Here is a 14,254-nt window from a genome sequence, read left to right as displayed (position 1 = left end):
AGTCCGCTAGTTAATCAATTACTTATATTCAAGTGTTAAAAGTAGTGTATGCAAGATTCAAAATGGATTCTATTTGTGGTACTGAATATGTACGACTAGAGGAACATTTTTCTAGGAAGCTGTAATGAGTAGCTACTGGTACAGTAAGTGTCCGTTTTGAGCTTCAGAAATTCTGGTCACAACATGTTAACTTAAGCCAGGGATGTTAAATCGCCTGCATTGCGTGCTGATACTACAAGCAATACAAATCCAACAAGGTTCACATTTTAGCAAGATAAAGTGGAATCATCGCTCTTAAGGAAATGTTGTGCGGGTTTTTCAGAGCACGAAGTGCAGGCGCTTTGACATCCCTGACTTAAGCAATGATTTTAACCGGGTCTGTACCAGAGTACAAATATCCAGTAGCTTGCCCTCCATGACAGTCTCCTACTCCAACGACCTCCACTGAGCCTGTTTAATGGAATTTATCAGTAAGTACACGAACTGCATTATGATGTGGATCAGATCTTCCTGGAAATTTGTCAGAAAATTTCTGCTGCATCTATTCTGTATAGATCTACTTACAGCAGTGGCGGCTGATTGACTGAGGCAAGTGAGGCCAGGCCTCAGTCACTTGGCTTAACTGAAATCAAATTTTGTGTTTTTATATAATATATTAGTTATTTGAATGAAGCATATATCGCTGTAGAAGCATTTGAAAACTTTGATGTATGTAGAACTGTTTTGCAGTAAAATTTGTTCCTGAGGCCGGGATCGCTCGTGCCGGGTCTGGCTTGTGATGTATATAGACCTGTTTTGCAGTAAAATTTGTTCCTGAGACCAGAATCGTTCGTGCTGGGTCTGGCTTAATGCATTTCATGTCCTTTCGCGGGCTTTGAGTTTACGCTTAAAACGTTGTAGCTGAGGCACAATTCGTCTGGCCTGGTCAGGTTTCACTCGTCCCATCCATGGGCCGGCCTCAAGGGTAGAGTGGGGTGGGAATAGCAGTGGTGACTTGTTTTCCTAACTAGGCCATAAATAACAAAATTCCAGCTCTTTGGCAGGCTGAGACCCACTCGATTCTCTCCCCTTATGTCTCAGTTTATGACATAAGCAAGGGTGTTCTACTATTGTACTTGGTAGTACAGTAGTGAATCTGGGCCAATTTTGTTATGTATTTTGGGAAAATATAAACAGAAACAAATGAGAGAAATAATGCTGGAGAAGTTAATTCATTGTTAGAGTGTCCTTTTTCGAGAAGAAATAATACTGAAAGAAAGGAAGTTTTAAATAAAGAGAGAGACTACCGAGATACCTACGTCATCGCTGATAATTTTTCTGACACATAATCTTAAAACGCGAGTTTCTATTGCATCCTGGTATGGGCACCATAAATGGTTATGTGGTAATGTGAGGCAAAATAAACTTCTCTTGGCCTTGTTTGTTGCTGTCAAAGGAAAAAAATAAAAAGAAAAGAAAGAAAGGGAAATTTCAACACATAATATGGGTTGCTTCATCACACTGAAACAATCACTGAAACTCACAGCATAACAGCTTATTTGGTGAGTGAAATTATTATTTTTCATTGATAGTAATAAGAATAGACCAATAATAGTAATAATAATAATAATAATAATAATAATACAGTAATAATGATATTAATAATAGAATAAAAATAATAATTAATATCATAAACATTTCCTATCGGAAGCACTTAAACTAGTTGCATCTGGCCTCACTGAGGATTTCGATCACTGGCCGCTAGTGACTTACAGTACCATCTTTCAAGAGCGCACCGACCGGGTGGGGTCATCTGGTCCGGACACCCCCTCAAAGTGATAAATTATAACATTTTTACTGAATTTTTAAGCATTGATAGCATGTAATTCCGTTATCTATAATTTCACCAAAATGATTCATGTACACTGCAGCAATAGTCCTGGTGTTGTACAATTAAAAATAATCAGTAATGCATGCTGTAAACATTGCCTGCAGCATGGTTAGTGATTTATGAAACGTTATGCGCATCACTCAATCTTATTTAGCTCATCCTCTAACCCTACCGTCGTCGTTCACTGTCATCATTAATCAAATTGAGCTCTTGATAAATGAGATCAGCCTGCTTCTCAATGGGCTCTCGCATCTGTAAATACAGCAGGGACGAAGCGTAAATTTATAGATCTCTGACTGATCAGGCCGTTAAGTGGGTAACTTGTTATGACTTACAATGTGATTAGTAACTCTTAGTAAATTGGGCATTGACTTACATATGTAGAAGTGTCGTTGAAAGGATTGATGGATTGTTAAGGATGATATAGAACACAGATGCACAGAAAAATGTATCAGCAGCATTTTGTATTTCAAATAAATACGGTGTAGCTTACTGAGGGACTTGTAACCAAGTGAGTTTGACTTGGGCAAATGCATTTAACATTATTTCTGCATCATAATATTTAATTTCGAATTATGTGTTGAAAAGGATATTTTGTGTATTAAGAAAAAAAATAGTTTTCATTTATGACATCAAATAATAAAAGGTAATTAAGAAGTAGAAAACAGTTCATTTCAGAGGAAATAGGAGGAAAGTTGATGTTGTTTTCTAATGCCAGCCGTTTGACAATAAAGTCATTTGATCTCTTGCACTCCAATATTTTTCAAAGATATTATCATGGTCAGCCACTGAAGCACAGATTTTGAGGTGTCCCGAATCCATTTCTTGGTTTGAGTTGCACAATGGGCAGTTAGGGGACAGATATATTCCAATTCTATACAGGTGTTTGGCCAAACAATCATGGCCTGTTGCCAATCTAAATGCAGCTACAGACGATTTTCGTGGTAAATCGGGAATTAACTGTGGATTATGATGCAGAGAGTTCCATTTTTTCCCTTGAGGTTGTGTTATCAAATTTTATAGGAGGAAAGTATGCCACTCTATATACCCTACAAGATTTTCCCTAAATAATCTTGCCTCCCAAGCAAAAACTAAAATGAGGCCCCTATCAAACCTGACGATGTCATATTCAGGCCTTGTACACTGGTTTCTGACAAATATTATTATTATTATTATTATTATTATTATTATTATTATTATTATTATTATTATTATTATTATTATTACTATTATTATTGCTGCTGCTGTTGCTGCTATTATTATTGTTATTGCCGTTGTCAACATCATCTTCAAGTAATGCAAGAAACAGATAATGTTTAACAGAACTAACTATACACTATTTATTTCAGAGGTTCGTCCACCTTCTCCAAAAGGAGAACCTGTGACAGTAGAATTCAGCATTTATATAGTCGACATAAACTCCATAAACGTAGAAGACATGGATTTTCGGTAAGTTTATGAATTCTGAATTCTGTAAACAAATCCATCTGGCATTCTTTGTTAGTGTTCAGTAATGTACGAATCATACTGCTAAGTAGGATTAGGCATGGGATGAAGGAACAAATATCTTTATTTAAAGTAGATTCAAAATAGAATTTCATGTATCTGCTATGGTGATCTGTGCTCAAGAGGAGTAGCCACTCCTCTTGTCTGTGCTTCAGCAAATTTGAATCTTTAATTGTTAAGTTCGGATTATGTATTCTACAAATAATGTTTCTGGTTGATTCTGGAATATTGAGTAGAGCATTATTCTGTATTTTCTGGCTGACTGTTTATAAATCTAACATTCAAATTGGACCTTCATTCTTTCATGCTTGATGTAACATTGCCTCTTATCAATGTTGGGATTTTGCATGCGGTTATTACTTCTAGTCTATGCTGTTTATTAATTATTTTATTCTCTGAGAATATAGAAAACTTAAGAAATTATCGCAACATTTCAAATTTTTGGCTCTTTAAAATTTCTACAGAGAGCAACAGTACATTATTATGATCAAATAAGGGTAAGAAATTTGAATTAATTGTTTTCCCTTACGGTACTGTTATTATATTTTGAAATTTGGCTAAAAAATAACAATTGTAATTATTTTCCTGTATAACAAATGTTCTTAACTAAATATGTTTTGACTAATCTCGATTCATTATTGGTAATATTTCAAATACATTCTAATGCTAACAATAAATCATCACCACCATAATGAGACAGAAATATTCATCCTTTTCTTTATGCTCTAGTTTTCAACTTTTGATAATTTTATTAAATGCATGGGAAATGTTCTAATGAATTTTTACTTCTCTTTGGAATGTTGGTGGGCGTTGTGATGCAAATGTGGTTGTGGTGGTGGTGGTGGCAACAGTGTGGACATGTTTGTAAGACAGCGTTGGATCGAATCCCGTCTTGACATGCCTGATGATATCTTTGAAGAAGGTGATGATTATGTAACATTGCCGCCAGAGTTTTTTGATAACCTGTGGCAACCGGATCCCTACATTCTCAACTCGAAAGTCTCAGGTATAGCAACTTTAAGGAATAAAAAAATTGAATGATAATGTATCATATTTTATGATGAAAATTAGAGAGTTCAACTATTCTTTCGTATTGGTAAGCATTTTGAATAACAAAGAAATATTTTCGTATGCTGATATATTCTTGTAAAATACAAGGTGTTCCTATGGAGACCAGTCCCAGGTAGTCATGTGCCATCGGCTTATATGACGGTAGTGTGGAGCTCCCATCTTGAGGAAGTGAAGCAGTATAGGGTGAAGTGGGACTGGTATGCATAGGAATGCTCTGTAGTTTGCCTTATGATTTTAAATATGGAGTTACGCAGTAGTATAGTAATGTGCAATTTGGGTGAAAGAAGTGTAAATTTAGAATGAATAGCAGCTATTAAGCTTTGCTGTAGTTTAGAATTAATTTTATTAAGACATAGTGCTGATAACGTACACAGGAATTTATGTAAAATGTGTATATAATTTTATTGTTGTCTTCAGATGTGCTATACATATCTTCATCAATCACAGCAAAGAGTTGTATGTCATTTTCTTAATTTTAAACCATCTTATTCCATAAACTTCATAAAATTAGCAGTTTTATTGTAAAGTGCACGAAGATGTTACTCGTACATAATTAGTCAGGGCTCGAAATGGCCGTTTTTACGAACCCAAATGGTCTGTTATTTTCGTTGTGTTCATGACGATAACGATGTCCACACCTGTAGAGTAACAGTCAGTGCGTCTGGCTGCGAAACCAGGTGGCCCGGGTTCGAATCCTGAATGGGGCAAGTTACCTGGTAGAGGTTTTTTCCAGGGTTTTCCCTCAACCCAATACGAGCAAATGCTGGGTAACTTTCTATGTTGGACCCTGGACTCATTTCACCGGCATTATCACCTTTATTTCATTCAGATGCTAAATAACCTGAGATGTTGATACAGCGTCATAAAAAAATGTAACGATAACGACCAGTGAGATGACACTGAGCATTACCCTGAAATATTTATATACACATCAATATTAATTTGAAAATTTTTATTCAGACACATGTCTTAGAAAATTTTGATTCCTTTGGCAAACCGAAACCATGAATGATAGTCACTTCAATCAGCCGGAAAGAAGAATATATATATATATATATATATATATATATATATATATATAATATGTTTTACGTTTAAGTGACCATTGTGAACTTGGATTAAATGGTATTCTCTGTCTCATTCTGTTCTTGTCTTATGTTTTCTATAAATCTCCAAACACTAACATAATGTCCAGAAACCACTTTTTGAAATTTAGATTAGAAACCTTCCAGTACATTATTGGTTCTATAACCGCCATGCATTGCTACTGCATGGGAATTCCACATAGGAAGTGTGAATCTTGGCTGTGTAAATCTCCGAAAAGAATGTTGAATAATCGTCTCTGTGAATACCACATATTGGATATTTTGACGTGTAAACATTTCTGTATATTGCACATTTTGATGTGTGGCCATTTTGACTTATGAACATTTCTGCATATTGAACATTTTGACTAGTGGCCTTACTTGATTGAACTTTTTAGTTGTGAACATTTTTGTAGTGGACTTTCTGTATATTGGACATTGTGTTGTGGACGAATTGACCTGGAATGCGTATTTTAGTTATGTAAGATATATCTTAGTGATGCAAGGTATGTCGTAGTAATGTGAAATATTGCTTTTACAGAGATTGCTGTACTGACACACAAATTCTCAAGTGTGACGCTGTATCGCAACAAAACTGTACGCTATGCAGCACGCATGCACGCCATCTTAGCCTGCCAGATGGAATTCCAGCTCTACCCCATGGACATCCAAAGCTGCCCTATGTTCATCGAGAGCTGTGAGTGGAGCAGACATCAATAATTTATTAGTCTCCTAACTGAGAACACGGCAACAATTTTAAGAAGAGTAAAGATGTCACACCATGAATCTAGGTGTGTGGTACACCAACAAAAGTAGATCCAGAAGTTTCCTTCTGGGAAAGTGATTGCCATGTATTTGTACCGTTTGGACTGTTGAAAACCATATTTAATCGCAAAATCAAGAGACAGTTTGGATGTTTGTCTCTGAATTAGTTACTGCTTAATAGCTTGCCTTCATGAGGCACATCGTAGCTACAGTGCGTCGTTGCCATCATGCTCACGATCATTGACCTGCTATGTGTCCAGTAGGAGGCCATGCTTCTGCCACTAAGACGACATGTATGCTGACGCAGCTAGTCAAGATCATTCCCATTCATATCAATATTACGATGTCTATAAATAAAATAGTTTATCTGTAACTTGGACTCTGGCAGTCTTCATTTAGCTGAGATGGAGAACAGATCGTTTCGTCATGGTAAACAGATATTCATTAAGGGAACATATTTACATATACACTGCGTACATAAAGAATAGAAAATCGTGTGCTTCAACAAGGCGAATATTCAGACGTAAATTTCCTAACAGGCCAATACCCTATAGAAAAACACTATTTACTTACTTACTTACTTACTGGCTTTTAAGGAACCCGGAGGTTCATTGCCGTCCTCACATAAGCCCGCCATTGGTCCCTATCCTCAGCAAGATTATTCCATTCTCTATCATCATATCCCACCTCCCTCAAATCCATTTTAATATTATCTTCCCATCTACGTCTCGGCCTCCCTAAAGGTCTTTTCCCTCTGGCCTCCCAACTAACACTCTATATGCATTTCTGGATTCGCCCATACGTGCTACATGCCCTGCCCATCTCAAACGTCTGGATTTAATCTTCCTAATTATGTCAGGTGAAGAATACAATGCGTGCAATTCTGTGTTGTGCAACTTTCTCCATTCTCCTGTAACTTCATCCCTCTTAGCCCCAAATATTTTCCTAAGAACCTTATTCTCAAACACCCTTAACCTATGTTCCTCTCTCAAAGTGACAGTCCAAGTTTCACAACCATAAAGAACAACTGGTAATATAACTGTTTTATAAATTCTAACTTTCAGATTTTTTGACAGCAAACTGGATGATAAAAGCTTCTCAACCGAATAATAACAGGCATTTCCCATATTTATTCTGTGTTTAATTTCCTCCCGAGTATCATTTATATTTGTTACTGTTGCTCCAAGATATTTGAACTCCTCCACCTCTTCAAAAGATAAATTTCCAATTTTTATATTTCCATTTCGTACAATATTCTCGTCAAGAGACATAATCATATACTTTGTCTTTTCGAGATTTACTTCCAAACCTATCTCTTTACTTGCTTCCAGTAAAATCCCCGTGTTTTCCCTAATCGTTTGTGGATTTTCTCCTAACATATTCACGTCATCCGCATAGACAAGCAGCTGATGTAACCCGTTCAATTCCAAATCCTCTCTGTTATCTTGGACTTTCCTAATGGCATACTCTAGAGCAAAGTTAAAAAGTAAAGGTTAAGGTTATTTAATTGATTCAATAAAACAGGTTCTGTGAAAGATGGAAAAAAACGACAAAAGTGCCGTGTTTTTACGGAGGAAAAACTGGATGAAATTGGTGCAGCATTAGAGTGTAGTCCATGCAAATCTCTGAGACGTTTAGCACAGCAGACAGGAATTTCTAAAGCATCTGTGGAAGTGGCAACAAAATTATTGAAAATAAAACCATACAGAATTTCATCATCTCATGAATTACAGCTCCAAGATTACAATCGCGGACTTAATTTTTGTAATTAGGTGTCAGAAAAAGTAAATACTGAAGAACTTGATCCCCGAAATTTTTTTTTTTTTATGATGAGGCTTGATTTCATCCGCATGGCCACGCAGCATCACAGAATGATAGATATTGATCATCAGAGAACGAGATATTGTGCATGGAGTTTCATTGTAAGTTTTAACGAGTTAAGTTGCGCGAACACGCTTGCCATCTCAGCGGCAGAAGCACAGCCTCTCACCAAGCACGCAGCCAGTCAATCATTGCAGACATGATGGCGAAGACGCACTATATTACTTTTTAATGAAATTTGTAGTAATGCTAATGAAAATTTAACAGAGGTATTTTAAACGCTCATCACTAGTGTAACACTAATTTATGAGGAGAATATGCAAGGTTTCTAAAGCAACTAGTTTTATATTGCTTTCCTGTAAGTTTTAGAGAGGAATGCAGTAAACCTGTATCGTTTAATTGCACGCTGTGTCCACTATAATAAACATAGTTTATTAAACTTTGTGAATTGCATGTAAGTGGTCTTTATACTGTCTTGGTACCAAAATAGCTATTTAAACATGTTACAGTACTTAATTATAAAATAAATTATTAAATGCCTTGTTGAACTGTTTTATTTTAATTCATAAAGAGCTGTAACAGAACTAAGCTTATGTAGTTAGTAATAAGTATATGGAGGCGTGCACAGCAGAAGTGGCAAGTATTACCAGTACTCAATACCGGTAGTGATTATTGTAAACCCTGCATGGTACCGGTAATGGTCTATTTTTCTATTTATTTTAGAGGTTAGTTTTGTTTCACTATGGTCTGAATAATAGTGCATGTTTTTTTTTTTAGTAATTGCAGCTATCTTGAGAAAGAAACTGGAAAGAAGAGAAAGGACTTTTTCGTAGGAAATGCCATTATGTGAAGAATTTAAAAGAGCTGTATATTTCCAGATTATAACGTAACTGAATATGTATGTGATATTTTACATGAAAAGTAACTTTATGTACTTCTACTTCTGAGCATTTCTTCTCTAGTAATATTGTCTGCCAATTCATCTTCTACATAATATCTTAACTTGGAAAAAGAAGCTATCAGCTAAAGGATAAAAACTGAAAATCATACGATCAGTGTTTTCTATATTACTACTAAATGAGGAATATCACGAATTGAAAAGTGCATATTAAATTACTGTTTATTTACAGTTTCATACAACAACCAGAAACTGAGATTACGGTGGGCAGAAGATGGTGTTACACTAAACCCAGAATTAAAATTACTCCAGTACAATGTCGGCCAGCCTCTGGAACTCAAAGAAACAACAGGGTACATGACTGAGCGGGAAGGTGAGTCTTCTTGCAATTTTCAAATTTATTTATTTTTTTTAATACCTTTTGATGAACTGACCTGGCACAATGAAAATCGATCAATGCACGCTATGCATGCTATTTTTCGTGTTGGCTTGCAGGATGGAACCAAAGATGATGATATAGAATCACCGCTGAAACCATGTCGCCATGTTCATTGTTTTCGTACTAAATCTGTTTTTTTTTTCTATATTCCTTAGTTTCTAAGGAACGACAATTAAATATGGACTTCAGCTGTTTTACACTTCTGGTTTAATTACTTTATTACGACATTTACTATTGTTAATGTAGGACTTTAGTTGTTTTCCACTCACTGTTTAGTTTCTTTTCTTTTTGATCATGAGTTTGGCAACAGATGAAGCAGCAGATGATCTTCCAATTTGAACTGTGAAAAGAGCCAGCTACATGTAAACAGCAATCAGCATAGTAGCAAACATGGGAGCCATCGGCATACCCATCAGAGAACCAAGCTTGGTGACCAGCAAGGAAACAAGCACCATGGGAACTGAGCTTGAGTCCTCATATATCCACGTACTGTATCTTATTGTTGTCTGTCATCTGATATCTTCTTTTGCCTCGAACTTTTCTCCCGTTCCTTCAGTAGAAAATTTCTTTTTAGCCAGTGAGCCAGTCAATTTCATTTAATACTAGTTCAAAATTTTTCGCCGCACAAATAAATCATGTGTTGATCAAATTAATGCCTTAAGAATAATCTGTGAACAATGCAATGAATGGAAAAGTACCTTATATTTAGTATTTATCGATTTTGAGAAAGCGTTTGACTCGCTTAATAGAGATTATATATGGAGAACAATAACAAAATTTGGTATACCAGAAAAAATTTGTAGACTAATTAAAGTTATGTATGAAAATTATACTTGTAATGTCATTCATAAAGATATGCTGTCAGAAAATATAACAACTGCATGCGGAGTGAAACAGGGTGGTATTCTCTCTCCGATCATATTTCTGATTATTATGAATGATATTATGGGAAGGTCTGTTGGCAATGTTAGAAGAGGTATAAGATGGGGATTAAATGATACCTTGCAAGATCTGGATCTCGCTGATATCTGTTTGCTCTCCCATAGTTTTGATGATATGCAGAATAAAGTTAATACTTTATTAGAAGTAATAAAAGGGGCTCATATGAAAATGAACGTAAAGAAAACTAAAGAAATGAGATTAAATAGTAAAAAGACAGATAAAATTATAATAAATAATAATAACATTGATACTGTTCAAGAATTTAAATATTTGGGTAGTATAATTATTGACAAGGATGGTGGAGCCTTTGAGGATGTAAAGAACCGAATAAAAAATGCAAATAGTGCATTTGTCCAGTTGTACCCAATATGGAAATCTTATATTATATCTAGATCTACAAAAATTAAAATCTTTAACAGTAATGTGAAATCAGTCTTATTATATGGTTGTGAGACATGGAAAACAAGTAAAATTATACAAAATAAACTGCAAACATTTGTTAATAGATGTTTACAAAGAATTTTAAAAATTAGATGGCCAGATATAATCACAAACTCAGAACTATGGAAGGTACCGTAAAGCAAGGTGACTTTGAACACTGAGGTGACTTTGAACAGTAATTTAGCGCCTTTCTAAATTAAATGCTGTACCCAATTGCGAAAAAACTGTTTAAGTTGTCAATAAATTAGTTCAGTTTTTTCGCAATTGGGTACAGCATTTAATTTAGAAAGGCGCTAAATTACTGTTCAAAGTCACCCCACTTTATGGTAACAAATCAGAAAGAAATCACAATAGAAATCAAAAGACGAAAGTGGAATTGGATAGGGCACACAATCAGGAAAGAAGATTGAGCAGTAGAAAAAATGGCTTTGGATTGGAACCACCAGGGTAGTAGAACAAGAGGAAGGCCAAAAAATACATGGAAGAGAATAGTTTTGGAGGAAATTGCTAGGGAGGGGAAAACATGGCGCGAAGTGAAGAAGTTGGCTACAAATAGGTTTCGATGGAGGCACTTTATGAATGCCCTATGCTCCTCATGAGAAGATACAGGAGTTTGATTTGATTGAAGATTTTTCGAATAGAAATTTGATTTAGTTCTCCAATGAAACCAATAATAACTGATAATAAGATGGTTCATATGAATATACTTATGATAATTAATATTAAGGGAGAAATTTTTTTAATAGTTGGAATGAAACAACTTCACTTTCTAATACATTACATAAATTTTTTAACCATAATGTGTTCATGACTGTATTTTTCACGTTCGTTGGTTTCGTTACAGTATATCAAGGAGACAGATAATAATCACAGAATTGCTCCTAAAAATTAACACCATAGATATTGAGGAAGTATGTTGCCTCTACTGAGGAGAAAACTTGCGAGCGTTCCTGAACTGTATGATGATATGGTGATGTTCACAACGATGTTCATATGTAAATGAACTGAATTGCGGTCTGTAGAAGAGTGACAGGCATTCCAACACAGTTGAGCAACGGTTATCATCAATGAAAGAATGGCTCACTGAAGTGGCCACTCGTATTATGTTCTAAATAGCTTGCTATTGTGTAGTAACCAAATGGGATGTGCATTCATTAAAGAGTTACTTTGAATAAAGCTCCATAGACATATCAGCTAATGCTTTTCAAGTTGATAATTGAAATTAATTACGGTACAATCATTTAAGCATTGTTAAAAGTCTGCCTAAATGTGTTGGTACAGCGCTTCTTGGCAGTTAACAAAAGTAGCCTATATGTATGATCTTAAATTCTCAATATTAGTTTTAAAACAGAATACATTCAATATTCGGAAGGAAAAGAAGACTTAATTTCTTAAAGCACATTTTTTCAGATTACGGAGCTATTCATTATTCTCACTATGGGACATATCTCTCGCATACTTTTCACTGTTGTATAATCGTATAATAGTACATTATGCAACGAGCCTATAATGGTAGTAATTAAGACGCGAGTATGTTTATGAAACGAGCGCAAGCGAGTTTCATAGTTTTCATACGAGCGTCTTAATTATTACCATTATAGGCAAGTTTCATACGACTTTTAATGCTCGACCATATTTCTAACTTGAAATTATTCATAAGTATTCATGTTATTCTTATCTGACTGGGGAGCGGAACTGACCTTGTGGAATATCTTGAAAATTGTGAGATGTGCGCAGACGCGAAAGTATTGATTTTTTCCGAGGAACAAATATCATTGACCTTGATATAATCTAGAGAGTAAAATAAACATTAGTCTTGATATAACCTTGAAATTGATTTAGACATTGAAAAACGAGATGACAAATTGAATTTATTTGAATATTATTTACAATTAACGTTAATTATTATAGTAACAGAACATAACCTTCTGCGACAGTATTGGATTTCCAGCCTCCGTGACATTTCGCTATAGTTGTCTTTTGACTGCATATCCGAGAATAATCGATACTTGCGCTTTCATATTTCTACAATGCTGTTTTCTGATTGGTGGAACACCTGAACTTTAATGAATAGGCGTACTTTAATGAGGTCCATTAAAGGGCTGCTACCAGGTGTATAATTACTACATTTCGGCATGGTCGAGCATAAAAATTATTTCTGCATTCTCATCCAGCTATCTTTTTCTGCTATTTAGCTATCCGCATACTTACCATATGTCTACGAACTTTAGTATCTACCTCAGCAACAAAGAAAGTCAAATGTACCAATAAAAGAATCTCTGACATCAGGGTGCGAATTAAGATTTCTGATTGGGGGAGGGGGGGGATAGAATCCTAGATAGAGAATACCATAGGCCTACATAAAATTATTATTATCCTCATTCGATACGGCTCAACGCTTGGTCGCACTGAGTTGCTAGTCTTGCATCTTGATCATAATAATAATTATATCCATAAGCAGGCTTAAGAGATAAGATGTGTGATTCCTAAGTTATTGATTGTTGTCAGCTTGCCAGTAATGATAATGCATCATTATTATTTTCTTTGCTTACTTTATACGTACTTTATGAAGTATACTCGTATTAAAATAACAAAATTATATTTTGTGAGTGGGGATAGAAGTTATCCCTAGCAGGGATGTTAATATGAATTTATGAGAGGGGGATAACTTTCCAACAGGGGGGAAAACCCCCCATCTACCCCCCGTTAATTCGCACCCTGTCTGACATGTAGTAACGTTTTGTATTCTACAAAGTTACTATAAAAACTTCTGCTTTACGTAATCTTGTGTGATGTAAATTTTACTCAACTAATGTTTAACAAATTAACACATGGCTTTTCCTTCGCAAACTGAAAATGCTTCCGTCATTTTAATGCGGTTATATTAAATGATCTTGCAATTTAAGGAAAATAAAGCTCGTGATAGCATATCTGTATAAAGATATATTTGGTGTGAGTTGTCCGAACTTGATATGGACTGAACTTGAAATTGAAATCTATTTTATTGTGAATGATAGCTACAATTAAGATCTTTCTGACATTTTCCATATTCTTGCTGTGAAGTGATGTAGGAATGCCATAGAATGTAAATAAATACAGTATAATACACACAATTTCGACAGGTAAAGTGTTTCTTCACTTAATTTATAGAAAAATAAATCCAATGTTTACGTGAATATGCGACTATTTGCCTGTTAACTAAGGTTTTTCATAAGTGTACCCTGAAAATCTTCTTAAATAGAAGCTTCATATCATTGTTCTCATATCCACGACATTTCCACACGTTACAATACCAGAAGACAAAAATAAATAAAGCATTCTTTGTTAAGCATGTAATTTTATTATATCTGTTCAAAACTTGGGCATACACATGAAGAGTCGAACCATTTTAATAAAATGTCGCGGTTTCTCGAAGC

General features: G+C 35.1%; 1 protein-coding gene across 2 annotated transcripts in view; it reads left to right on the top strand.

Annotated features, from left to right (window-relative positions):
• The window catches only part of alka (alkaliphile), a 65,651-nt gene that overhangs the window by 40,907 nt on the left and 10,490 nt on the right, over nt 1-14,254 (top strand). For both annotated transcript variants that reach the window (XM_069823116.1, XM_069823115.1), the window contains exons 4-7: nt 3,220-3,319; nt 4,228-4,382; nt 6,074-6,229; nt 9,249-9,389. In XM_069823116.1, coding sequence (XP_069679217.1) covers nt 3,220-3,319; nt 4,228-4,382; nt 6,074-6,229; nt 9,249-9,389 — 552 coding nt within the window. The remainder of the gene's footprint in view (nt 1-3,219; nt 3,320-4,227; nt 4,383-6,073; nt 6,230-9,248; nt 9,390-14,254) is intronic.

This window comes from Periplaneta americana, chromosome 4 (genome assembly GCF_040183065.1).
Source record: "Periplaneta americana isolate PAMFEO1 chromosome 4, P.americana_PAMFEO1_priV1, whole genome shotgun sequence".
Taxonomy (NCBI): Eukaryota; Metazoa; Arthropoda; class Insecta; order Blattodea; family Blattidae; genus Periplaneta; species Periplaneta americana.
This window is presented reverse-complemented; position numbering and strand designations above follow the sequence as displayed.